Source organism: Triticum aestivum, chromosome 1A (genome assembly GCF_018294505.1).
Source record: "Triticum aestivum cultivar Chinese Spring chromosome 1A, IWGSC CS RefSeq v2.1, whole genome shotgun sequence".
Taxonomy (NCBI): domain Eukaryota; kingdom Viridiplantae; phylum Streptophyta; class Magnoliopsida; order Poales; family Poaceae; genus Triticum; species Triticum aestivum.
The window spans coordinates 155385450-155411346 of NC_057794.1; the positions used below are offsets into that span (position 1 = coordinate 155385450).

The 25897-nt window shown below is 47.7% G+C and overlaps 1 protein-coding gene across 1 annotated transcript; it reads left to right on the forward strand.

Moving 5' to 3' along the window:
* The first annotated feature begins 826 nt into the window (after positions 1 to 826).
* LOC123041956 (abscisic acid receptor PYL5) lies at positions 827 to 3151 on the forward strand. Its single transcript, XM_044464504.1, has 3 exons — positions 827 to 1165; positions 1446 to 1664; positions 2479 to 3151. The coding sequence occupies exons 1-3, from the start codon at positions 983 to 985 to the stop codon at positions 2692 to 2694; spliced, it is 618 nt and encodes a 205-aa protein (XP_044320439.1). The 5' UTR covers positions 827 to 982; the 3' UTR covers positions 2695 to 3151.
* The last annotated feature ends 22746 nt before the right edge of the window (positions 3152 to 25897 follow it).

Below are 25897 nucleotides of genomic sequence, written 5' to 3' on the forward strand. Positions count from 1 at the left end.
AGGCTGGGCATCCTACCGGTGGAGGAGCTAGCGGCGGGAAGGTCCTCACAAGCATCGCGCACATGGCGTCCTTGGGGTAGCCGAGGCGGGGGAGCAGATGGTAGAAAGCTGTGACATGGCCGTGGCCGTCGTCCTGCACCTGCAAGAAAGAAGGTAGAGTGGAGCTGGTGGAGAGAGAAGGGAGGGATACGGTGGCCGGAGAGCAGTGCCTTGGGGAAGGAGCGGCGGAGGGAGCGGAAGAGCTCGGAGGGCGGGGTGGAGGAGGGGGAGGAGGCGAGCACGTAGTCGACGACGGCACCTACAGCCTCGGGCGAGACGGCGCGGAAGAAGCTCTCGAGGGCGGCGAGCGCTATGGTTGGACGGGGCGAAGGGATAGAAACAGTTGTGGTCATCGAGCGGCGTCGGCTCGAGAAACCGCCCCGACCAGGTACCACCTGACCAACGCGCGAGATGATAGGAGTGAGATCGTGCGCCAGGAGCCGGCCGCTCGACTCCTCCGAATAGTGCGCGCGCACTTTTTAGAATTTAGGATTATTTTTTGCCTCGGAACCTCAAAATTTTGAAGATAGCCCTGTCCGCCGTTTATTGTCCTAGCTGGCGATGACATGTAAATGCCTTTTGGGGGGTCATGTGTCACATGACCGAAGATATTTTTGCCTACACATGCCGACTGGGTGGTCGTCACCGTCGTTCTAATAAACAACGCTCTAGTCCATAGACCAGGCGCACGCTCCATCGAAGCTTGTTGGCGTTCCCTGCCCTCGGGGTCTGCGCATGGATAACTCGTGGGTGGGCCCGCCGCTCCCCTCACCCCGCAGATTTTTGTACCCGCCCGTGCAAGGAACCCACCAAACCGATTAGCCCAACCCAGCCATTCCCCAAGCAGCAGAGGCGGAGAAAAAGACAGCCAGCGGCAGAGGAGGGGAGGCCAGGCCAGCCACCGGTCGGAGCGGCGGCGGCGGTGGGTATCTGAGTTACTGGCATGGTGGGCCTCGTAGGTGGCGGCGCGCGGGCCTGGAGGCTCAGCGACGAGGCGGCTAACGGCGCAGGTGGAGGAGGGGCGGCGACGGAGGCGGACTACATGCGGCGGCTGCACGGCCACGCGCCCGGCGAGAACCAGTGCACCTCCGCACTCGTCAAGCACATCAAGGCCCCCGTCCACCTCGTGAGACCCCCATCCTTTCTCTCCCTGCCCCTCCCCCTCCTTTGCTGTACCTTTCACTGTTGCGTGGTTAATGGATTCTGATGCCGTGCTTGCCTCGGTTGGTGGGTATTTCCTGGATCTGGGATTCTCGTTTTGCTGCGCTTGGTTTGGCGATCTTGTTCGGCTATTGGCTTGTTGACGTGTTTGTGATAGAATTCAATCAATGACCCAAATCTCCCGGGCAGATGGATAGCTGTTTCATCGCGCGGACTGTTTGATTCATGTACTACTGTGTTTGCAGGTTTGGTCGCTAGTGCGGAGCTTCGACCAGCCGCAGCGGTACAAGCCGTTCGTCAGCCGCTGCGTGGTGCGCGGTGGCGACCTCGAGATCGGCAGCGTGCGGGAGGTCAACGTCAAGACCGGCCTGCCGGCCACAACTAGCACCGAGAGGCTCGAGCAGCTGGATGACGACGAGCATATCCTCAGTGTCAAGTTCGTTGGAGGCGATCACCGGCTCAGGGTTCGTGCTTTCACTAGCCGTTTCTTGCGCTACTTCTTACTAGTGCCTAAATGCTCCATTACAAGTCTAGTGCCTAGATGCTCCATTACAAGTCTGATGCTAACATAGTCATAGATAATATAAAATTGAATGCAATAACTTTGTCTGCCATATTAGAATGAACCAGCCCCCTTGCAGAATTATTATGCACGGGTAAAGGCTGTCTAGAAATTCCCTTCTCCAGACCCCACCTTGTGTGGGTGCTTTGAGCATGGGTACGCCCTTCATTAGAACTAATAATGGTCTCATTGAGAGTGTTGGGATTTCCACAGCGATCGCAAACCCCTCAGATAGAATCTGAGAATAAAACTCAGAATGGCCACCCCTCAATTCAAGAGAAGAGTACCGATTGGATCAAGAAGAAAACCCCTATTATATGAGGGGTCTTGGAAACTGTTGTGACGCTTTCGTGACGAAGGTCACCGGGGCAACTTGTGACAAATGATAGCATTTTACTCACTTTGTGTACATTTGTAATTACTAATTGGAAAGGAAGCATTTAGCTTTTGAAGAGATCACTAGTGCTTGTCCTGCAGTTTTACAAAATCAGGTATTTTACCCACCAAGGAAGGAACACGGTCATAATAGTTTGCAGTGTGATTTTCTTGCGTTGTCTACCTTCTCTAGAAGGAACATGATGTGCATGTGGTTTTACTGTATCTTGAACCTTGCAAGAAGTTGAAAAGTTAAATTTTTGTTGATGGACATGCCTGCACCGATGATCTTTAAGCTTCTGTTTGATCCATACTGATCTGATGTGTTTCCACTTCTTCAGAACTACTCATCCATCATAACAGTCCACCCACAGAGTATTGATGGGCGGCCAGGGACACTTGTGATCGAGTCCTTCGTGGTTGATGTGCCAGACGGCAACACAAAGGATGAGACTTGCTACTTCGTTGAGGCCGTGATCAAGTGCAACCTCACATCTCTCGCTGAGGTATCGGAGCGGCTAGCAGTTCAGTCACCTACATCGCCGCTTGAACAATAGCATCCTCACGGGCACGGACTTGTGAATCAGCATGAATAAGAAAGAAGCTTCAAAGGCTAGCAGGAAATTTCTATCTTTTACAGACCGGTAGATTCTCCATTTTCTTCCATATATATATGTCTCTCGTAAGGATTAGTATGTAGACTTGTGTGCTTGTACTAGTTGCTAGTGATGCTTTAGATCTTAGCAACTGCACCTAGCTACCTCATGGTTATGTATGCATACCTAGTATGTGTATGTAACAGGGAAGCATATGGAGTGGTTTTGCCTCTTTGGTGCATTTGAGACAACTAGATGCCTATTCTACTACTGTATGTTCTTGGATAACATTCCACTAACGCTTGGGGTTGAGGATTTTGACTTGTAGATTTTGGAATGGCGCTGTAATATATACATTGGTGGAAGAGTTCTCCTCGCTGTTATTGAGATGGAAGTAAATGGATAATTTATCTCTGTAGCACCGTAGTCAAAGGATATGAGGGTATATCCGTTTCAGCAATTTTTGGTTAATCATGGGTTCTTGGGGTTGTAATTGACATGATTGGTGAGAGAAATGTCTGAGTTTTCCTGTGTAAAGTTAGGTTGCCAACCGTTTGAATGCCAATAGAAAGTCACGAGGACGAGGAAAGAAGATCATCCTTCTATGCCTCTCTTTCATGCTTGCTTGGCTAGGCTCGATTCACATTGATACATTGATTTGAAGTCAAACAATTAAAGTCTCGTCGTTCTAATCCTCTTGTTGTAACTTGTAAGTACCTTTCTAAGCACGTGTAGATAAGCCAAGGCATCACTTTCAATACTAGAAGCTCCTGAAATGACTTCTAGAAAGAAAAGAAAAAAAAGTCTGCTGGGCAAAACAATGCGGGAACTGTTTGCGTCTGCTTGTAATTTTGTGTGGTTGAGGGAGACGTTGACAGCGACTTATTCCTACCCCGATGGATGTCAGTTTTGCAAGAAAAAGATCTTCAAGAAATTGTGAGCATCTCCAAGGTCTCCTCCAAATCACCCCGTTTATTCATACAACGGATTTGGACGATGTAACCACAAGTCGACACCCCTGGATCACCGAAATATGTCCATTTATCCACTCATCCCCTATTTCTTCCTACAATTTTGGGGACAAAGCAGGGTAGCTCCATTTTGTCTCATGTTTGTTGCCACATCAGGACGGGCCTACCACCAACCCTCTTTCCTCTATTTTGTTGACATTGTTTGTTTTGAGGTTGCTTACCCCTTGTGCTCGCCTTTGTCAAAAACGTTCCTAGGCTCCTGCCGCCGGCCCTCTCCCCCTGCCTCTCCTCTCCCGAAGGTGGTTGCCGGCTCGCCGCAGGGCCGCTAGTGAAGGTGGCGGCGAGGATTTGGCTGCTCTTCCTCGGGGAGCTCTGGATTCGTGGCGGCGGCCTCGGCTGGTGGATCGACGTCGGGCCTGCGGGGTCCGGCGCTCGTTGGTGCTGGCCATTCTTTCTCGGCCGCGGGGGTGGCAAGGTAGCGGCGGGTGGTGGCTGTGATGCGGGCGGCTCCTTGGTGCCCGATGTAGATCTGGAGGCTTCCGTTTGCTTCAGCCAAGGCTGCCTCCGATGGTCCTCCCTTGGGCGGCCATCAGTCGCTGGAGTTGGGCCAGTTTGGAGGCTGGAGGTGGGAGGTGGCTCCGGAGAAATCCGAGGCCGACACTGTTGGCCACGACGGTGGTGATGCCCAAGGGCGTCGTACCCTTCTTGTAGGCGCTGTCCAGGTTGACTTCTTCCACTCTTCCTCCCCCAGGTCGTATGCCGGGTGAAAGCCCCAATCCTTGCTGGATCGAGCGACATCGGCGCTCCGGGCGTCGTTCGTGGTGAGCTTGGGGTGGATGTGATGCTTTGGTTGCTTGGCGGCGGTTGTGTGACACCCCCGACTTAATCGTGCACTAATCATACACGCAAATGCACACGATCAAGATCAGAGACTCACGGGAAGATATCACAACACAACTCTAGACACAAATTCAAACATAAAGCTTTATATTACAAGCCAGGGCCACGAAGGCTCAAATACATAAGTCAGAGGAAGCAACAATATCTGAGTACAGACGTGAATAGACAAGTTTGGCTTAAGAAGGCTGAGCAAAACAATGACATCTACATCAAAAAGGCACATGCCTCCTGCCTAAGAGTCTCCTAACTACTCCTGCTCGTCGGTGGTCTCCACGTAGTAGTAGGCTCTATTGGTGTAGTAATAGTCATCAACGGGATCAACTAGCTCCTGAGCTCCGTCATCTGATCACAGCAATCGCGTAGAGAAGAAAAAGGTAGCAAAGCAACCGTGAGTACTCATCCAAAGTACCCGCAAGACTTACATCAGATCTATGCTAAGTATGCATCGATATCAAAGGAATGGGGCTATATCTTTGGACTATACTACAGAAATGCCAGAACAGAAGGGAAGGCCTAGCCTATCGAAGACTAGCATCTTGCAGCGTCTTGCAGCATTAGAAAGAGAGTAGAGTAACATATCATATAGTAACAAGTATATATTAGCCATGCCCAGAGATCCTACCTCGACTCCCTGCGAGAAAACAATCTCGGAGCCATCATATGCATTTAGGCTCTCCAATATCCAGTTCTTGTTGTAATAGATCAGGATACAACTCCGAGCGTTCATTACCTTGGACACGGCTATTCGAATAGATATACTTCCCTGCATGGGTGCACCAACTTACCCAACACGCTCGATTAACTATGGGTGGACACACTTTTTGGGTCATGCCCGACCTTGGTTGATCGACACACCGTAGTCCTACCTAGACTCAACAGAGAGGCCAGCATGCCGATCTACATCCTAAATGCGAAGGGGTAATGGACCAATCACCCTTTGCAATCCTGCGCGTTATGAACGCGGCCTGGAGCAGACCCACCCCCTTATACAAGCGCAGGTGATTACCGTCCAACTGGGCGCGCGGCGCTCAATTGCTGATGTTTGTGAGCTTTCGGAAGAATCGTACGCCGTCGAGTGCCCATAATTATTCTCGCGTGGTGGTTAGTGCGAAAAGGCCAAAGACCTGCTCAGATCACATATCCAAGCCCGTTAGTGTTTTGGGAGCACGCGGGGACGATCAGTGACCTTGTCGCCCCGTCTCGAGGACTTACGACGAGGGTCAGGCCCATCCCTCTCTAGGGCGGTTTGCTTACCCGGCCATGCCTCGTAATTATCTCGCGGGTACCCTCTAGGTCAACCCGACTCACAAGATATTGTCGGGAACTCAGGTCTCCACCTCTACCGGGATGGTACCGCATGTCCCTTCAGTCCCACAGCACCAGTAAGAGGGGCAACATGTAAAGGTAACAGCATGTCCGTGTCATCAAGGGGGAAATCCAAGGAATCACCCTCGATGGATTCCCACTCGATGTAACCGTCAAGGTGAACTTGGAGGAATCAACCTTGATAGGTTCACACTTGAGGGGATGCACAACAGAGGCATCATGAAGGTGGTGAAAGAGGAATCACCCTCGGTAACCCACAACTACGCTACAGAGGTATCATCAGGAGCGAGGTAGGAGGTATCATCCTCGACACTCGATAGTAGCTCTGTAGAGTCGTACAACTAAAGGTGGGTGTGCGGTGATGTGTCGGCCTCAGCACGTCGATCACCCCAGATCTAATCTTCTAGTAACAAAGCGGGGCAACAAGGACAAGGGTGAGGGGTCACCGATGGATCACTAACCAACCTATACTAAGCATATAGGATAACGTGCACGGTAACTACAGCAGGTTACGAAAGCAGGCTATGCATTAGAATAGGAGCTATCGAACAATAGTAGCAAAATCTAATGCAAGCATGAGAGAGAAAGAATGGGCGAGATAGGAATGATTGAGGGGGTTTTGCTTGCTAGGAAGCTCTACTAAAAGGGGCTGGTCGTCAGGAGTGTAGTCATACTTGGGAGCAGTGTCGGTCTCGGTATCTACCGGAGAGAAGAGGGGGGGGACAATAAATATAAAGCAATCAAATGCATCATGATGCATGACATGACAATATCCTGTGCTAGGGGTGACCTAATGCAGGGCTAAGCGTTACAGACGGAGCGGGAAAATATCCGGGAGTATTTTCCCGGCTTTAGGTAGTTATCGGACAAATTAACCGGAGGGAAAGGTTCCATGTTTGTAGTATTAGAGGCATGTGGCAGGCATGTGGATGGCATATTCGGATTCGTCTTTTTCTGATCATTTTTCATATATAAATTATTTTCAACTAAGCTACGGTTGAATTTATATGATTTTTTGAAGTTTTAAAGAATTTCTGGAATTTACTGGAATTGTTATTAATTCGAAAATAAATGGATAAGTGCTAGATACACCCAGAAGTGTACCCAACAATTGCAATAGGGCTGACAGTGGGCCTGTTGACTGGCTCAACAGCCCAGTCACCAGTTGCCCAGTCAGCAAGCTGACTGGGCCAACCTTATCCACTGGAACAATGCGCGTGGGTCCCATGTGTCATACACACACTGATAACAAAACATTTTAACTAATCTATATTAGGTTAATTAGACGCGGGGCCTAGTGGCGGTGTCTCTTTAGGGCAGCTTTTAGATTAGTGGCTAATTGGCCTTAGGCTAATGACCCTAGGCCCACCTGGAAGTGGCCCAGGGGCGGCTTAAATGGCGATGGCGCCTAGGGCACGTCGGTGACCAATAGGGCAACGTAGTGCACACGACACAGGGCCAGGGCGGCAAGCAGCGGGTGATGGCGGCGGCAGAAACGCTGGCCGGCGCAAATGTGCTTGGCGACTGCGGGTGAGGTGCGGCCCGGGCATGGCGGCTGCGTGCGCGAGCGCGGGAGAAGGCAATGACGGCGGCGGGCAACAACCAGCGGGAGCAGCAACTAGCAAGAGGAGGGGCGCGGGGTACTGGCGTGGTCGCGGCCAGGGCGCGCGCCGGGGAGTCAAGCGCGGGGCGACTGCGGTGCAGGGGACCGCTCGGGGCGAGGGGCAGCGGCGAGGCCTCATTGTGGGTGTCAAAACCGGTAGATCTCAGGTAGGGGTCCCGAGCTATGGATCTAGGATCAATGGGGAACAAGGAACGAAGAACACAGTGTTTACCCAGGTTCGGGCCCTCTCGAAGAGGTAAAACCCTACGTCCTGCTTGATTGTATTTGATGTGTATGATATGGTTACAGAGTCGATCTACCCTGAGATCAGGCGAGCTAAACCCTAGGTTGATGGGATGATTGTTGGGAATTGTTGCATGGAAAACAAAAAAAATTCTACGCACATGCAATGATCTATCCATGGAGATGTATAGCAGCGAGGGGGAGAGTGTTTCACAACGCGGTTGATGTAGTCGAACTTTCTTCGTGCTCCAACCGATCTAGTACCGAACACACAACACCTCAGCGTTTCTCCACATGTTCAGCTCGATGACGTCCTCCGCCTTCTTGATCCAGCAAGACGGCGAGGTAGTAGATGAGTTTCGGCAGCACGACGACATGGTGACAGTGATGGTGAAGTGATATCCGTAGGGCTTCGCCTAAGCACTATGAAAATATGACCAGGGGTGTAAACGGTGGGGGGGGGGGCGCCGCACATGGTTAGGCAATTGTCTGTTGTATGCTAGGCGCCCCCTCCCACATATATATAGGTGGAAGGGAGGGAGGAGCAGCCAAAGAAGGCGCCCAAGTAGGAGGAATCCTACTTGGGGACCCTCCCAAGCCGCGCCCCTTTCCTTATTTGGAGTGCAGGGAAAGGCAGGGGAGGGTGGCGCCCCTTTCCTTTCACCTATGACAGGGAAAGGCAGGAGGGGCTAGCCCTCCCCCTTTCCTTCCCATGGCTGGCCAAACAAGTTAGGGGGCGCACCAGTCCCCTTGTGGGCTGTTCTGTCCCCTCCTTTGGCCCTTAAGGCCCATATCTTGTCGGGGGTGGTGCCCGAACCCCCTTCCGATGACCCGATTCCTTCCCGGTACGTCCCGAAACACTTCTAGTTTCCAAATACCATCGTCCTATATATCAATCTTTACCTCTCAACCATTTCGAGACTCCTCATCATGTCTGTGATCTCATCTGGGACTCCGAACAATATTCTATCACCAGAACGTATAACTCATATAACACTATATCATCAAAGAACGCTAAGCGTGCGGATCCGACGGGTTCGAGAACTATGTAGACATGAACGAGACACCTCTTCGGTCAATAACCAATAGCGGAACCTGGATGCCCATATTGGCTCCTACATATTCTACGAAGATCTTTATCGGTCGAACCGTTATGACAACATACGTAATTCCCTTTGTCCATCGGTATGTTACTTGCCCGAGATTCGATCATCGGTATCTTCATACCTAGTTCAATCTCGTTATAAACAAGTATCTTTACTCGTTCTGTAATACATCACCTTGTGACTTACTCCTTAGTCATTTGCTTGCAAGCTTATGATGTGTATTACCGTGAGGGCCCAGAGATACGGCTTCGATACTCGGAGTGACAAATCCTAATCTCGATCTATGCCAACTCAACAAACACCTTCGGAGATACCTGTAGAGCATCTTTATGATCACCCAGTTAGGTTGTGAGTTTGATAGCACACAAGGTATTCCTCCGGTATCCAGGAGTTGCATAATCTCATGGTCGAAGGAATATGTATTTGACATGAAGAAAGCAATAGCAATAAACTAAACGATCAATATGGTAAGCTAACAGACGGGTCTTGTCCATCACATCATTCTACTAATGACGTGACCCCGTTATCAAATGACAACACATGTCTATGGTTAGGAAACCTTAACCATCTTTGATCAACGAGCTAGTCAAGTAGAGGCTTACTAGGGACACGGTATTTGCTTATGTATTCACAAATGTATTTAAGTTTCCGATCAATACAATTCTAGCATGAATAACAAACCTTTATCATGAATAATAAATATAAAATAACAACTTTATTATTGCCTCTAGGGCATATTTCCTTCAGTCTCCCACTTGCACTAGAGTCAATAATCTTGATCACATCGCCATGTGATTAACACCCATAGTTCACATCACCATGTGACTAACACCTAGAGAGTTTTTACTAGAGTCAACAATTGAGTTAACATCGCCATGTGATTAACACCCAAAGAGTGCTAAGGTATGATCATGTTTTGCTTGTGAGAGAGGTTTAGTCAACGGGTCTGCCACATTCAGATCCGTATGTATTTGCAAGTTTCTATGACTACAATGCTCTGCATGGAGCTACTTGCTAATTGCTCCCACTTTCAATATGTATCCAGATTGAGACCCAGAGTCATCTAAATCGGTGTTTAAAGCTTGCATTGATGTAACTCTTTATGACGAACTCTTTATCACCTCCATAACCGAGAAACATTTCCTTAGTCCTCTTTAGGTACCTAAGGATAATCTTGACTGTTGTCCAGTGATCTACTCCCAGATCACTACTGTACCCCCTTGCCAAACTCATGGCAAGGCACACAACAGGTCTGGTACACGACATGGCATACTTTATAGAACATATGGCTGAGGCATAGGGAATGACTTTCATTCTCTCTCTATCTTCTGTCATGGTCGGGTTTTGAGTCTTACTCAACTTCACACCTTGTAACACAGGCAATAACTCTTTCTTCGACTGATCCATTTTTGAACTTCTTCAAAACTTTATCAAGGTATGTACTTTGTGAAAGTCTATTAAGCATCTCGATCTATCCCTATAGATCTTGATGCCCAATATATAAGCAGCTTCATCGAGGTCTTTCATTGAAAAATTCTTATTCAAGCATCCTTTTATGCTATACAGAAAATCTATATCATATCCAATCAATAATATGTCATTCACATATAATATCAGAAATGCTACAGAGCTCCCACTCACTTTCTTGTAAATAGAGGCTTCATCATAAGTATGTATAAAACCATATGCTTTGATCACCTCATCAAAGCGTATATTCCAAATCTGAGATGCTTGCACTAGTCCATAGATGGATCGCTGGAGCTTGCACACTTTGTTAGCACCTTGAGGATCGACAAAACCTTCTGGTTGCATCATATACAACTCTTCTTTAAGAAATCCATTAAGGAACGCGGTTTTGACGTCCATTTGCCAAATTTCATAATTATAAAATGCGGCAATTGCTAAGGGACTAACTTAAGCATCGCTACGGGTGAGAAGGTCTCATCATAGTCAACCCCTTGAACTTGTCGAAAAAACCTTTCGCGACAAGTCGATCTTTGTAGATGATGACATTACCATCAGCGTCTGTCTTCTTCTTGAAGATCCATTTATTCTCAATGGCTTGCGGATCATCAGGCAAGTCCACCAAAGTCCACACTTTGGTCTCATACATGGATTCTATCTCAGATTTCATGGCCTCAAGCCATCTATCGAAATCTAGGCTCATCATAGCTTCTTCATAGTTCGTAGGTTCGCCATGGTCTAGTAACATGACTTTCAGGACATGATTACCGTACCACTCTGGTGCAGAACATGCTCTGTTTGACCTACGAGGTCCAGTAGTAACTTGATCTGAAGTTTCATGATCATCATCATTAGCTTTCTCTCTAGTTGATGTAGGCATCACGGGAACGAATTTATCTAATGTGCTACTTTCCAAATTGAGAGAAGGTACAATTACCTCATCAAGTTCTACTTTCCTCCCACCCACTTCTTTTGAGAGAAACTCCTTCTCTAGAAATGTTCCATTCTTGGCAACAAAGATCTTGCCTTCAAATATATGGTAGAAGGTGTACCCAATTGTTTCCCTAGGGTATTCTATGAAGACGCACTTCTCCAATTTGGGTTCGAGCTTATCAGGCTGGAGCCTTTTTACATAAGTGTCGCAACCCCCAAACTTTAAGAAACGACAACTTAGGTTTCTTACCAAACCATAGTTCATACAGTGTCGATGGTGCCCTATTTAATGTGAATGTGTCTGTCTCTAATGCATAACCCCAAAACGATAGTGGAAATCGGTAAGAGACATCATAGATCGCACCATATCCAATAAAGTACGGTTGCAATGTTTGGACACACCATTTGGCTGTGGTGTTCTGATCACCCACAAGTATAGGGGCTTGCTTGTAGCCTTCTTCGATAAAATAAGAGTGTCGAACCCAACGAGAATATTCCCTCAAGTTCTATTGACCACCGATACAACTCTACACACACTTGACATCTGCTTTACCTAAAACAAGTATGAAACTATTTTGCAAGAATAAATCTACGAGTACTTTGCGAGAATAAAACTATGAATAAATTTGAAGGTAATAAAAGTGGATAGCTTTTGTCAACAAGAAAGTCATTTGTCCCTAGGCAATCGATAACAAGTACCGGTAATCATTTTTGCAATTTTATATGAGGGAGAGGCATGAGCTAATATAATTTCTGTACTTGGATCATATGCACTTATGATTGGAACTCTAGCAAGCATCCAGAACTACTAAAGATCATTAAGGTCGTGAAACCCAACCATAGCATTAAGTATAAAATCCTCTTTACTTCCATACGCCATAACCCACTTATCCGCGTTTAGGCTGCTGTCACCCCTGCAACACTGACAATAAGCAAACCATGAACATATTGCAACACCCTACAGTGGGTATCCCCCATGTTTGGCAAGATGGAGGGCACCGTAGGACAACACCATAAATAAAATATACAATCATACCAACCAAGGTCATGATTAACCCACATGACAAAACGGATCTACTCAAACATCATAGGACAACCATAGATCATTGGGAAATAATATATGGAGTTGAGCACCATGTTTAAGTAGATATTACAACGGAGAAGAGGTGCTACACCGCTGCATAGAGGGGGAGATAGTTGATGGTGACAGTAGCAAGATTTTTGATGTAGATCGTCGTCCCGATCCTTGCCCCGACGGCGTTCCGGCGCCATCGGGAGAGAGGGGGAGAAAGCCCCCTTCCTTCTTCTTCCTTGGCCTCCCCCCTAGATGGGAGGAGATTTCCCCCTCTGGTCCATGGTCTCTGTGGTGGCAGAGGGGTGGGACCCCTCCGAGATTGGATCTCCCTCTCTGTTCTCTTCTGTTTCGCATTTTTCCAGATCTGGCCGAAAACCATTTCTTATATTCCGGGAGATCCGCAACTCCGACTGTGCTGAGATTTTAACATGACTTTTTTCCAGATATAAGCTTCCTTGCGCCCGAAGTAGATCTCCAACCGACGTTCGAGGTGAGCACAACCCACCACCACTCGCCTGGCTCCTTGGTCGCGCCGTGGTGTCTTGTGGGCTGTGTGGGCCTCCGTTTGCGGTGATTCCAACTCCCAAAAATCACATATATTCCAAAATAATTCTCCGTAAAACTTTATTGTATTTGGACTTCGTTTGATATGGATTTTCCATGAGACAAAAACATGTAAAAAAACAAGAACTGGCACTGGATCAATAGGTTAGTCCAATAAATAATATAAAAAGTTGCCAAAAATATGTGAAAGTTGTATAATGTTGGCATGGAACAATCAAAAATTATAGATACAACGGAGACGTATCAGCATCCCCAAGCTTAATTCCTGCTCGTTGTGATGCCCCCGATCTGGCCATACACTAATCATACACACAAATGTGTACGATCAAGATCAAGGACTCGTGGAAAGATATCACAACACAACTCTAGACACAAATAAAAATAATACAAGCTTTATATTACAAGCTAGTGGCCTCGAGGGCTCGAATACATAAGCTTGAAAACACAAGAGTCAGCGGAAGCAAAAATATCTGAGTACAGACATGAGTTAAACAATTTTGTCTTAAGAAGGCTAGCACAAAAGTAGCAATGATCGAAAAGGCAAGGCCTCCTGCCTGAGACCTCCTAACTACTCCTCAAAGTCGAAATCCACGTTGAATCATCCTCGGGATCCTCTGGCTCCTCGACTCCATCATATGATCGCAATAACCGTGAAAGGGAAAAAAAGAAAAAGCAAAGCAACCATGAGTACTCATCCAAAGTACTCGCAAGCAAGGATCTACACTACATATGCATCAGTATCAATGAAATTGGTAGTATCTGTGGACTGAACTGCAGAATGCCAGAATAAGAGGGGGATAACTAGTCCTATCAAATATTATGCTTCTGGCAGCCTCCATCTTGAAGCATGTAGAAGAGAGTAGCAAGTACAACATCAAGTAGCATCGCATAGCATAATCTTACCCGACGATCCTCTCCTTGTCGCCCTGTGAGAGAGCGATCATCGGGTTATATCTGTCACTTGAAAGGGTTTGTTTTACTAAGTATCTGGTTCTAGTTGTCATAAGGTCGAAGTACAACTCCGAGTCGTTCTTTTACCGAGGGACACAACTATTCGAATAGATCAACTTCCCCGCAAGGGTGTACAACATTACCCAACACGCTCGATCCCCTTTGGCCGGACATACTTTCATGGGTCATGCCCGGCCTTGAAAGATCAACACGTCGCAGCCCCACCTAGGCACAACAGAGAGGTCAGCACGCCGGTCTAAATCCTACGTGCGCAGGGGTCTGGGCCCATCGCCCATTGCACACCTGCACGTTGCGAACGCGGCCGGAAGCAGACCTAGCCTCCCTAATACAAGAGCAGGCGTTCCAGTTCAATCCGGCGCGCGCCGCTCAGTCGCTAACGTCAAGAAGGCTTTGGGTGATACCACGACATTGAGTGCCCATAACTGTTCCCGCGTAGTTGGTTAGTGCGTATAGGCCAGTGGCCAGACTCAAATCAAATACCAAGATCTCGTTAAGCGTGTTATTTTAAAGTAGCCGCGGACGCCAACCAGGGCCAGATCCCCTCTCACCTAGGTGGTCTCAACCTGCCCTGTCGCTCCACCTCAAAGTAACAATCAGGGGCTGCCGGGAACCCAGACTCACCTCTACCGGGATGGAGCCACCTGTCCTTTCAGCCCCCACATCAGAATCACTTGCGGGTACTCTGCGAGCCGACCCGACTTTAGTAACCACATGTATCATATAATATGTATGTAAGTATATACGCGTGATCACCTCCTGAGTGATCACGACCCGGTAGTATAGCATGGCAGACGGACAAGAATGTAGTGCCATTGATGGAATACTAGTATCCTATACTAAGCATTTAGGATTGCAGGTAAGGGTAACAACTATAGCAACAATGACATGGTATGCAGCAGAATAGGATTTATCGAAAGCAGTAACATGCTACACTACTCTAATGCAAGCAGTGGAGAGAAGGAATAGGCGATATCTAGTGATTAGGGGGGGGGGGCTTGCCTGGAAGCTCTGTAGAAAAACTCGAATCCTCGACGATGAAGTAGTTGATCACCGGTTCAACAGCGGTCTCGGGGTCTATCGGAAAGGAAGTAACGGAGGAGGAACACAATAAATAACAGAGCAAACAATTGCATCACAAAGAAAGACATGGCAAAACATTGTGCTAGGGCCAACCTAACGCAGTGCTACGCGTTATAGACAGAGCGGAAAATATCCGGGAACATTTCCCCGGCTCCGGACAATTATTGGACAAGCAATCCAGAGGGGAAGGTTCCATGTTCGCTGTGTTAGAGACATGTGACAGCTATGTGGATGGCGTAAACGAATTTGTCTTATTTTTCTGATCGTTTTGCATATATAAATTATTTTCATCCGAGCTACGATTTATTTTCTACGAATTATCGAAGTTTGTTGCATTTTCAGAATTTGTTTTAATTCGATTTTAAAAGAAAAAGGCTAAGTGCACACAACAACAGTTTAGCTACAGTGGTTTGCAAGTGGGGTTCAGTGGCTAAGTTGACCCAGTCAACATTTGACTGGTCAACATGTGAACAGTACAAGTGGGCCCCGCATGTCATAGGCTTACATATATTTTTATTTGATTTAACCGTTAATTGTTAGCAGGGGCCACATGTCATGTGGCTATACCTAATCACTAATTTGTTTTTTTTGAGACAATTCACCAAAGCTTTGTTAACTCGTCACAATGTTTATAGGAATGGACGAAAGATTCCCCAGGTGACCTAACCAAACATGGCGGCCACCTCCCAGGGTAAGAGCATGCTTCGCTAAATTGTGAGCCTCAAAATTTGAGCTCCTAATTTCATAAATTATTTTACACGACGTAAAAGAAGAAGAATGAGTAATGATCTCCTGGACTACCTCTCCATAACTTGATCGGTGATGCTTCTGAATGTCATCAACAACCACCTTGCAATCTGATGCAACATGAATCCTCTGAATATACAGGTCGTCCGCTAGAGCCAATGCCTCCCTGACGGCAAACGCCTCAAGTGTTGTTGGGTCTGTAATGTGCCTGAACACCATTGTTGATGCTCCTAAGAAAGATCCTCCATGATACTTGCAAATTACTCCTATCGCTCCATAGCCACGACGAGACACTGATGCATCCGCATTAACTTGGAGTAATCCACCACTAGAGGGATCCATCGAGCTGAGTTTGAAGACACTGGCTTAATGGGCGTTCCCGATCGAATCGACTTGATCGCCTGCAACTCCGACAAAAATGAGTTGATGAACCCGTGCACTGTATATGGTGATTGGAAAATTCCTTCATGAATGGCCTTTCTTCTCGCCCCCCCAGATCGCCCATAGAGTTACCACAACTCGGATAAAATCACTGCTTGCTAAAGGCTCATGAATTTCGAACAGCCAGTCCTTCATGCTTTCCTCTGAATGGATGCTCATCAGCTCGACAATATGTTCTGGAGCGAGAGCCCACACGCTCCCAGCCATTGGACAGGAAAGAAGGGCATGCCTCCACGTATCCCTCGCCCCACATATCATGCATGTTTCCGTCATTGCCATGTTCCGATGATGTAATAAAACACCACATGGAGTAGATTGTCTTGCTAATCTCCGGACAAATACACGTAGTTTTGATGGAACCTCAATGTGCCAAATGGACGACCAATGGTTGTGCTCGGCTTGTGCAACTGAAGTGCCAACTTCTTCATCTAGCCAATTTTCCCTGCTAAGTTTGGTACGCATTATCATACGATAAGCAGAATGTACCGTAAAAATACCCTTGCTCTCCTCGTGCCACGCCCAAAAGTCAGCCACTCTCCTCATGCACAGTGGAATCTTAAGTATCTCCTCCGCATCAAAATGTGTAAACACTGATCTGACCAAGTCCGCCTTCCAGCTCGCTGATGTTGCATCGATGAGCTGCGAAACTCTGGCCGGCGGGTGTGGAACTAGGGACGTAATAGGCCGTTTGAAACTGTCCCTTGGTATCCAGTTATGTGTCCATATGCCCGTGCTCTCGCCATCACCAATTCTACGAATTAAGCCCTATGCCAGAATATCGCGCCCATCCAGTATCGCGCGCCATATCTGAGAAGGATGAGACCCAAGTTCTGCATATAACAACTCGCATGCGGGAAAATATATAGCTGTTAGCACTCAGGAACTCAGTGAAGTTTCATCAGTGATTATCCGCCATGCTTGTCTCGCAAGAAGTGCCAAGTTGAAAATCTCCAAATCTCGAAATCCGAGGCCTCCAAGATGTTTTGGCCTCGTCATTACTTCCCATGCCACCCAACTTGGTTTCCTTTTTCCTTGCTTTGAACCCCACCAGAACTGCCTGATAATTGAAGTGGTATTGTCACAAAGGCCTCGCAGTAACCTAAAGCAAGACATAGAAAAGACCGGGATGGCTTGCGCAACTGATTTGATCAACACTTCCTTTCCTGCAGCAGACAAGAGCTTTTCCATCCACCCCTTTATCTTCTCTCATACTCGGTCTCTCAAATACTTAAAGGTCCCATTCTTGGAGTGACCAACGCCAGTCGGCATACCAAGATAGCGGTCACTGAGGGATTCATTATGAACATTCAAGGACCCTTTTACCTCTTCTCTTACCGGTACCAGACATCCTTTGCTGAAAAGATCGATGATTTCTCAAGATTTTCCCTCTGTCCCGAGGCTAAGCAATAAGTCTCCAACAGGTTTGACACTGCAACTGATCCCGCTACACTCGCCTTGAAAATCAACATGCTGTCATCTGCAAATAAAAGGTGGTTAATGGTGGGCGCCGTGGGTGCCACCTTAATACCTGCTAAATCTGATGACGTTTCAGGAGGCATGAAAGGCCCTCTGCTGCAATAAAAAACAAGTAAGGGGAAATTGGGTCTCCCTGTCGGATTCCTCTTGACGGTTTAAAGCCCTGGAGCTTCTCTCCATTAAACAGCATAGAAAAAGAAACTGAGCACACCATACTCATAACAACCTCAATCCATTGTCATGCGAAACCCATCTTGGCCATAATTTCTCTCAGATACGACCACTCCAATCTGTCATAGGCCTTCATCATATCAAGTTTTAATGTACAAAAGCTGTTTGTTTTTTATTTCATCCGCTTCATGAAATGCAAACACTCATAGGCATAGATAATGTTGTATGTGATTAATCTTCTCGGAACAAAAGCAGACTGTTCTTCAGATATGATCTCCGGTAAAATAACCTTCAACCTATTAGCTATCACCTTTGAAGCAATATTATAAAGGACGTTACACAAACTGATGGGTTTGAACTGAGATATAGTTGTGGGATTAGTTACCTTGGGGATCAGAACTAGAATTGTGTCATTAATACATTCTGGGCTCTCCTCTCCTCTAACAATCCTCTGAACAATCTTTGTGACCTCCTCCCCACATATGTCCCAGTGACGCTGGTAAAAATGAGCAGGAAAACCGTTTGGACTAGGTGCCTTTGTGGGGAATATTTCAAATAGGGCCTTCTTTACTTCATTGCTGGTATAAGGTGCACACAAAGAAGCATTCATCCCATCTGTCACCTTTCTAGGAACATGGTCAAGCACACCATTCATATTCTGAACTCCTTCTGATTCATATAGATTTTGATAAAAATCATTCACAGTTGCCGTAGCTCCGTCGGATCAGTTGTCTCCACCCCTAGAGAGTTTTGAAGGGCGTTTATCATATTCTTTCTTCTCCTCATACTTGCCGGATCAGTTAACTAAACTAACAGGCCGGCCACCACACGACCATGCACAAAGGCACTGGGCCATGGACACACAGGGCACATGAGGCCTGAATGTGCAAGCAGCCTCAACCAACAGCAACATCAGCTATGATGGCAACGAAACCAACAATGGGTAGCAACAGCAAGAGGGGCAGCAATAGCAGCGGCAAGTGCATAGCAGCGCAGTAGGCAACCGCGGCAGCAGAAGCAGTGGCGCTAAGCAGCAGTAGCAAAAAGAGCAGCAGCAATCAGCCGCATGGAGCAAGAGCAGCGGCAAGAGGAGTCGCGTGCAGCGCGATAGACGACTGCAGGCACAAGGGCGCGGCCAGGTGGGGCGGGCTCAGCTGCGAGCGTTGGCTAGCGGCAGGCTCAGGCCGACGGTCAGTGGCGCGCGGCGAGGAGCTCGGGCTCCCTGGCATGACGGCCAAACTTGAGGGAGGAGACGTACGACACGGGATTGAGAGGGAACCGAGGGGATTCGGAGGAGGGACTCATGGGGAGGCCGCAGGAAAGCTCGGGGGAGGTCGGGGTGGATCGGAGGGACGGCGGCGACGGCGACATATAGACGGTTGTATGAAGAAGAAGATGATGGCATCGGCAACGCAGTGCCCCGGCTTGATGCGGCGCCCAAAACCGATGAAGTCGAGCGCGATGGAGTTCCTAGACGTCCTCCCACACGCTGGAGACACCAGTGGCCTGTAACGCCCCGGACACACTCGCCGGTGGTCGTTACTCCTGGCGGGATCTAGACTGGCCCCACAGATCAATACTAGTCTTTTCTGCGCACTCTGTCCTCACTCGTGCGCACCCGGGAGCAACTTCCCGGTCGGTCACCCATCCTGAAACTACTCCAAGCTGAGCACGCTTAACTTTGAAGTTCTGTCCAAATGGGCTTCCAGAAAAGAAGGAATTCCTTATTGATATGAGTAGTCTATCATCCCTAATAAGCCAGGCTATCACATACACCCACACTCAGAGGAACCGACGTCCTCGTTGGGCCACATGAACGTTCCCTCTTGGCACACACGTCTGTGCTTCCAGTCCAGTACATGTGCCATGCCGTGTGCCACGACGGGTCACAAACATCATGAACAACACGACCGCGCACCTATCCGCAAACATCCGTGTAACCGCGAGGGTCGGCTCTGATACCAACTTGTAACGCCCCGGACACACCTGCCAGTGGTCGTTACTCCTGGCGGGATCTAGACTGGCCCCACAGATCAATACTAGTCTTTTTTGCGCACTTTGTCCTCACTCGTGCGCACCCGGGAGCAACTTCCTGGTTGGTCACCCATCCTGAAACTACTTCAAGCTGAGCACGCTTAACTTTGGAGTTCGGTCCGAATGGGCTCCCCGAAAAGAAGGAATTCCTTATTGATATGAGTAGTCTATCATTCCTAATAAGCCAGGCTATCACATGGCCATGACAACGACGACGGGGCAACGATCACCGCAAGATCTCACGAGCTCGATTCGATCCAGAGGGGAAGGGGGCCGATGGGGATAGAGGGGGGAATGATTGAGACGGGGTCTAGGGTTTCGGTGGACGTCTTTATAGGCCCGGGAAGGCGACGTGGTGGCCATCCGGCCATGGCACCATCGGATGGTTGCCACGCCATGGCCTCTGCCTCCTTCCTTGTACAGAAGGGGAAAGGCCATGGTGGGCTGGGCCAACGACTGTAGCAGTAGGCTACAATTGCACATAAGTGCCCTTTTGTTTTATTCCTATCTGTCTTATTATTTGTTTTCACCACCGTTTTGCCTTTAGTTTATGCAGCAAGTGATTTTTGCTATAGTTGAAACTTGGCATATAAATCAAGCACATTATTCTGGAATTGCACATAAAGCTTGAGGCCATTTTGTAATGTTTTTAAAAAAATGTTTGTATTTAAATGGTCCATTACGATGTTGTTGGCCCACTTCATAATTTACAAGCGATTATTTGTTGAGTCAAATGATGTGGTTTCAACATGAAAAATGATCAGGGGAATTTATAGAAAAGTGCGAACATTTTAGTTTTATCATTTGAAGAAATAATAAGTTGACTTGCAATTCAAATTTGAACTATTGTTTGATTTTTATTAGGTGGCAGATTGGCTTAATAAAACATGATGAGATGGCACATTAGGGTGAGGTTACTGTAGCATGATTCCTGGGGTGTTACAATTCTCCTCCACTACAAGAAATCTCGTCTCGAGATTTAAGAGGTGGAGTAAGGGGGATAGTTTTGGTTACGAAATTCTAATAGATCTTCCCATTCTTGGTTGCCCTTCTCGAAGAAGTTGATTCCCTTTTGTTCATGTCTTCATTTCTCTGCTTCACGTCATCGTGATGAAGTTGTCATACTTTCTTTGGAAACTCCATCGTCCTTACCAAAAGGATAAGGGGTAACTTTGGAGGAACGGACATCTACAAGGTTGATTAACTGGTAGATGACTCGGGAAATGTGGTAGAAAGTAACTCTTGAATTGATCTTAAGAAAACACCGAGAGAAAAATAAGAAGGTACCATAAGAAGTTTTGAGCGGGTAGGCAATTGTTTGATGCCAAATCAGAAGACGAAAGGGGTTCAGAGGAACGAAAGAAATATTGCGTCTGATACCAAACTAGGTGATCCATAGGAGGGAGGCTCGTGGATTTCATACGAAGCCAAGTGCAAAGGATACTTTAGAATCAGGGTTGTATAGGAGAGTCAGGTTTCGATCCTGTGGAACTATGGGTTATGGTCCCACCATGTGGGTTAAAAGCAGAAAGGGCACTGACATCTTGCACGGTCATGATAGCAAGGCATGTCAGAGAATAGCATGTCAGTTATGTCGGCAAAAACGTCGGTACCAAGGGCGAGGGACGAAGAGAACCATTTTCCTGTTGGACGAGGCGGAACGATAGGTAAAGTTCTCATCCATCGACAGTTACCGGAATGTCATCAACAATAGTAACAAGATCATACTGATAGAGGGTTCACCAAGGTGTTACATAAGCAGGGGTTATTACTGCTTAGATTATATGTAGATCACAAGAAAGGTTAAACAAACCAACGGAAAGAAAAAAAATGATTATAAGTTTAAACAAACCAATGGAAAGAAAAATTTGTTTGCACAAGTAATAGGAGTATATCCTTCCCAAGGACAAACAGAGCATGATATTCATGATAGGATATAACGTAGAAAACCCTTTAGGGAAGGGGAGAGAAATTTCATGACATTACGCATACAACGGTGTTTGGATAATTGATAAAGAAAATTTAGCATTGTGCTTCAAATGTTGTTATTGAAAATCGGAGTACCACAGACATGCTTCGAGATAGCATTGACATGGTCTTCAAGCAAAGGTCATACTTTGGATACCCAAAGGATCCATCAGGAACAACTCATAGAATAAGTCGTACAATTTCCTCATGGCAGAATGGCTAACCTTGCTAAAATGGAAACTATAACAATAGGTCCTCCGGCCAGGTGTGCTAGGCATGACATCACCTTACCGGGTGTAACGCCCCAAGACCGGAGCTTCAGATGCCTTCCGGGGTTTCCGGGTTTCATTGTGTGATTTGTTTCGTCTGTTGCATTCATCTTTGCATCCTGTGCATTACATCATGTCATCATGCCATCATGTCATTTCTTTTCTTAACTCAACTAAATAAACCGTATGGATCTTCGATCCATTTAAACCGAGGGAATTCACGTGGTGATTCTCTTTATAATATATCCTCCTGATATTAGGGAGCTATATTAAATATTCCAATAATTTGGATTCACCCATAAACACACTTGCAAATATCCCAATGCCGTTGTTATCTTAAGTCTTGGTCTCCAACATTGCCATATATTCTTTCATGATATTCCGGAGCTCCACCAAAAACCCGAACATTTTGGCCACACCGAACCTAGTCCCAATTCAAAACCATTTGAAGCATATTCAAATGAATTTGAATTTAATTCCTGCATCTTGCCACTTCTATTTTTCTGTGGTCATGTTTATTTTTATGAGTCTAGGAAAATTGTTCTCCTGCTCAAACTCTTTTCCCTAACCCCCCCTTCTTTTTCCTCTCTCTCGCTATTTTCTTTTCGTTTAAAGAATAAAGAGAGGAGAGGGAGAGCCCAATCGAGCAAGCCCAGCTGACTCCTCCTCTCTTTTGGGCCGGCCTCCAAGGCCCAACCGCGCCCCGGTAACCCTAGGCCCGAGCGAGACCCCATCCCTATCGATCCCCTCCTCCTCCTTCGTCCCTTTTCCCTCGCGCCGCCAGAAGCTCCCTCGACCTCGTCTCCCCTCGATCTCCCTCACGCCGCCAGGAGACAGCGAGCGCTGCTATCTCGCTCGTCTCTCCTCGATCTCCTTCCCCTCCTTCCACCTAGCGATGCCCCCGCTCCTCCCTCCTCTCGCATGGGCGCTCGCCCGACCAATGGCCAGCCTTCCTCCCGAACTCCGTCCGCTTCTCCTCACCTTGCGCCACCCCTCTCCCTCGAGTCCTCGCCATGGACCTGCTCCCAGCGCGTCGAACCCTCCAACCCTATAGGGCACCTCTCCTTGCGCGCCTGCAACCCCTGCCTCACTCCCGAAGGCCACCCTACGCGCGACCCTGACGACTTGCTGTAGTCGTTCGCTGCCACAGGAGCCTCGCGCCCGGTTCCCTCGAGGTCCCATGCCGCCGGACCTCTCCTACACCTCTGCCGCACGCAGGGCCCCCGTGATTTTCCCTACCGTGCTCGCCCGGCCAGATCCGGAGGTCTGCCGCTCCTTGCTGCCCGTTCAACCGTCCCGCTGCGTTCGTTGATCGTCTCCTGGAGGAAGTGACGAGGCAGCCGGCAGCGCTTGTGTCTACCCGCGATCCCCTGCTCGCATGCTTTCCTCCCGCATCACGCCCGTCCTCAAGCCCCGCCGCGAGACCCCGGTTCGAGTACGACTACCGCCGATACCCCGAGGACACCGAGTACGACTACGTAGGATGATGCATCAAGTTCCGCGGCTGTCTACATGGAAGTACCACTACCGTCGCCTAGGCCAAGATAGCGCCAAAAGTACCAAGACGAACGGGAACGACAACCGAGGTCCCTCCAAGTTTGACCAAGATTGACGTGTACAACTACTGTCGACTCGGATTACGCTAAGTACACCGTCGGACTTGGTTTCATCAAGACCACCTCGAGTACGACTACACGACCGGAACACAAGTTCCTTGTACCACTATCGTCACAAGAACCGAGTCCGGCATGTCCGAAGACCCCAAGTACCATTCGGATGCACCAAGTTCGACTACATGGACCACCAAGTCCCTCCACCGATGACTCGAACTGCTACAAAACGTGAACCACGATCGTCGACCCGCAAGACCCCGTGGACGTCAAGTTCTAGGTTGCGACCTCGAACAACTACGAAACGACAACAACTACTTCGACTACCGTCGCGGAATGTCTACTTCCCCTACACCGCATCAAACTCGAACCCTTCCGATAACGCAAGCTTCGAAGGTATAACCGCCGGAACGACGTCCGTGAATGAATGCATGTGTGATGTATGAGTTGCTCGTGCTTGCTCCGTGCTCGAATTGTCGGTGCACGTTGCCCCTCTTTTGCCTTGTCACCATCATCGACTCATGGGACACCCGGTATCCGGGAGTGCCCCACCATATTTTGCACGCATCCGCACACTTCTCCTTTGCATCGGTATCTTAATCGAGTTACCGGAACCGGGACGTTGCCGTGGCACCGTTTTTGGTATCGTTGCCGTGGCATCCCTTTCTTTCCGCCACAATGACAAATGCCTCATATCTTATCATGTCAACTTTTTCATAAATTTTGCATATAAACTTGCAATGTCATCCGCATCATGATAACAACATCAAGAATGTTTAAAATTGTTGTTTACATTAAATTACTAATGCATATGGGGATTTACCGGATGCGTTGTTTGTTATATCCGGCCCCATTTAAATTGTTTAGATAGTATAGTTTTGTTATGCTTCACCATCTTGCCATGTTTAACTACATTTAATATTGCTGGGTTCATAACTGAGAGAGAACTAAATAATTGATGTGGTGTTCCTCAATATGCAACTCATTGCATATTGAGCTCCACTTAATTTGTAGGATTGCTTGTGGACTTTGACATGCCATGCTTCATTAAACCGGACATGCATCATACTTGGTTGTGCATCATGCCATGTTATGCTTGGTTGTTTACTATGTTGTTTGCTTCTTTTCGGTGTTGTTTCTTCGGGCTAGTTTCGATAACGCCGCGTTTGTGAGGAACCGTTCGACTACGTCCGTTTGTCTTCTTCATGGACTCTTTCTTCTTCCTTGCGGGATCTCATGCAAGATGACCATACCCTCGAAATCACTTCTATCTTTGCTTGCTAGTTGCTCGCTCTTTTGCTATGCCTATGCTGCGATACCTACCACTTGCTTGTCATGCCTCCCATATTGTTGAACCAAGCCTCTAACCCACCTTATCCTAGCAAACCGTTGTTTGGCTATGTTACCACTTTGCTCAGCCCCTCTTATAGCGTTGTTAGTTGCAGGTGAAGTTTGAAGTTTGTTCCTTGTTGGAACATGGAGATGTTGTTCCTTGTTGGAACATGTTTACTTGTTGGGATATCACAATATCTCTTATTCAATTAATGCATCTATATACTTGGTAAAGGGTGGAAGGCTCGACCTTATGTCTGGTGTTTGGTTCCACTCTTGCTGCCCTAGTTTCCGTTATATCAGTGTTATGTTCCCGGATTTTGCGTTCCTTACGCGGTTGGGTTATAATGAGAAACCCTTGACAATTCGCCTTGAATAAAACTCCTCCAGCAAGGCCCAACCTTGGTTTTACCATTTGCCACCTAGCCTTTTCTTTCCCTTGGGTTCTGCAGACTCAAGGGTCATCATTATTTAAACCCCCAGGCCAGTGATCCTCTGAGTGTTGGTCAAACCTGTCAGCCGCCGGTGGCCACCAGGGGCAACTCTGGGCTGGCCTACCGGAAGTTTGAACAATCTGGTGTGCCCTGAGAACGAGATATGTGCAGCTCCTATCGGGATTTGTCGGCACATCCAGGTGGCTTTGCTGGTCTTGTTTTACCATTGTCGAAATGTCTTGTAACCGGGATTCTGAGTCTGATCGAGTCTTCCCGCTAGAAGGAATATCCTTCGTTGACCGTGAGAGCTTGTGATGGGCTAAGTTGGGACACCCCTGCAGGGATTTGAACTTTCCAAAGCCGTGCCCGCGGTTATGGGAAGATGGGATTTTGTTAATGTCCGGTTGTAGAAAACCTGAAGTTGACCTTAATTAAAATACATCAA

What these genes read in the sequence shown, in the direction of transcription:
- LOC123041956 (XM_044464504.1), top strand. Translation starts at nt 983, where the DNA reads ATGGTGGGCCTCGTAGGTGGCGGCGCGCGGGCCTGGAGGCTCAGCGAC. An exon ending in TCAAGGCCCCCGTCCACCTC is followed by an intron (nt 1,166 to 1,445) that starts GTGAGACCCCCA and finishes CTGTGTTTGCAG; the next exon opens with GTTTGGTCGCTAGTGCGGAG. An exon ending in GAGGCGATCACCGGCTCAGG is followed by an intron (nt 1,665 to 2,478) that starts GTTCGTGCTTTC and finishes CCACTTCTTCAG; the next exon opens with AACTACTCATCCATCATAAC.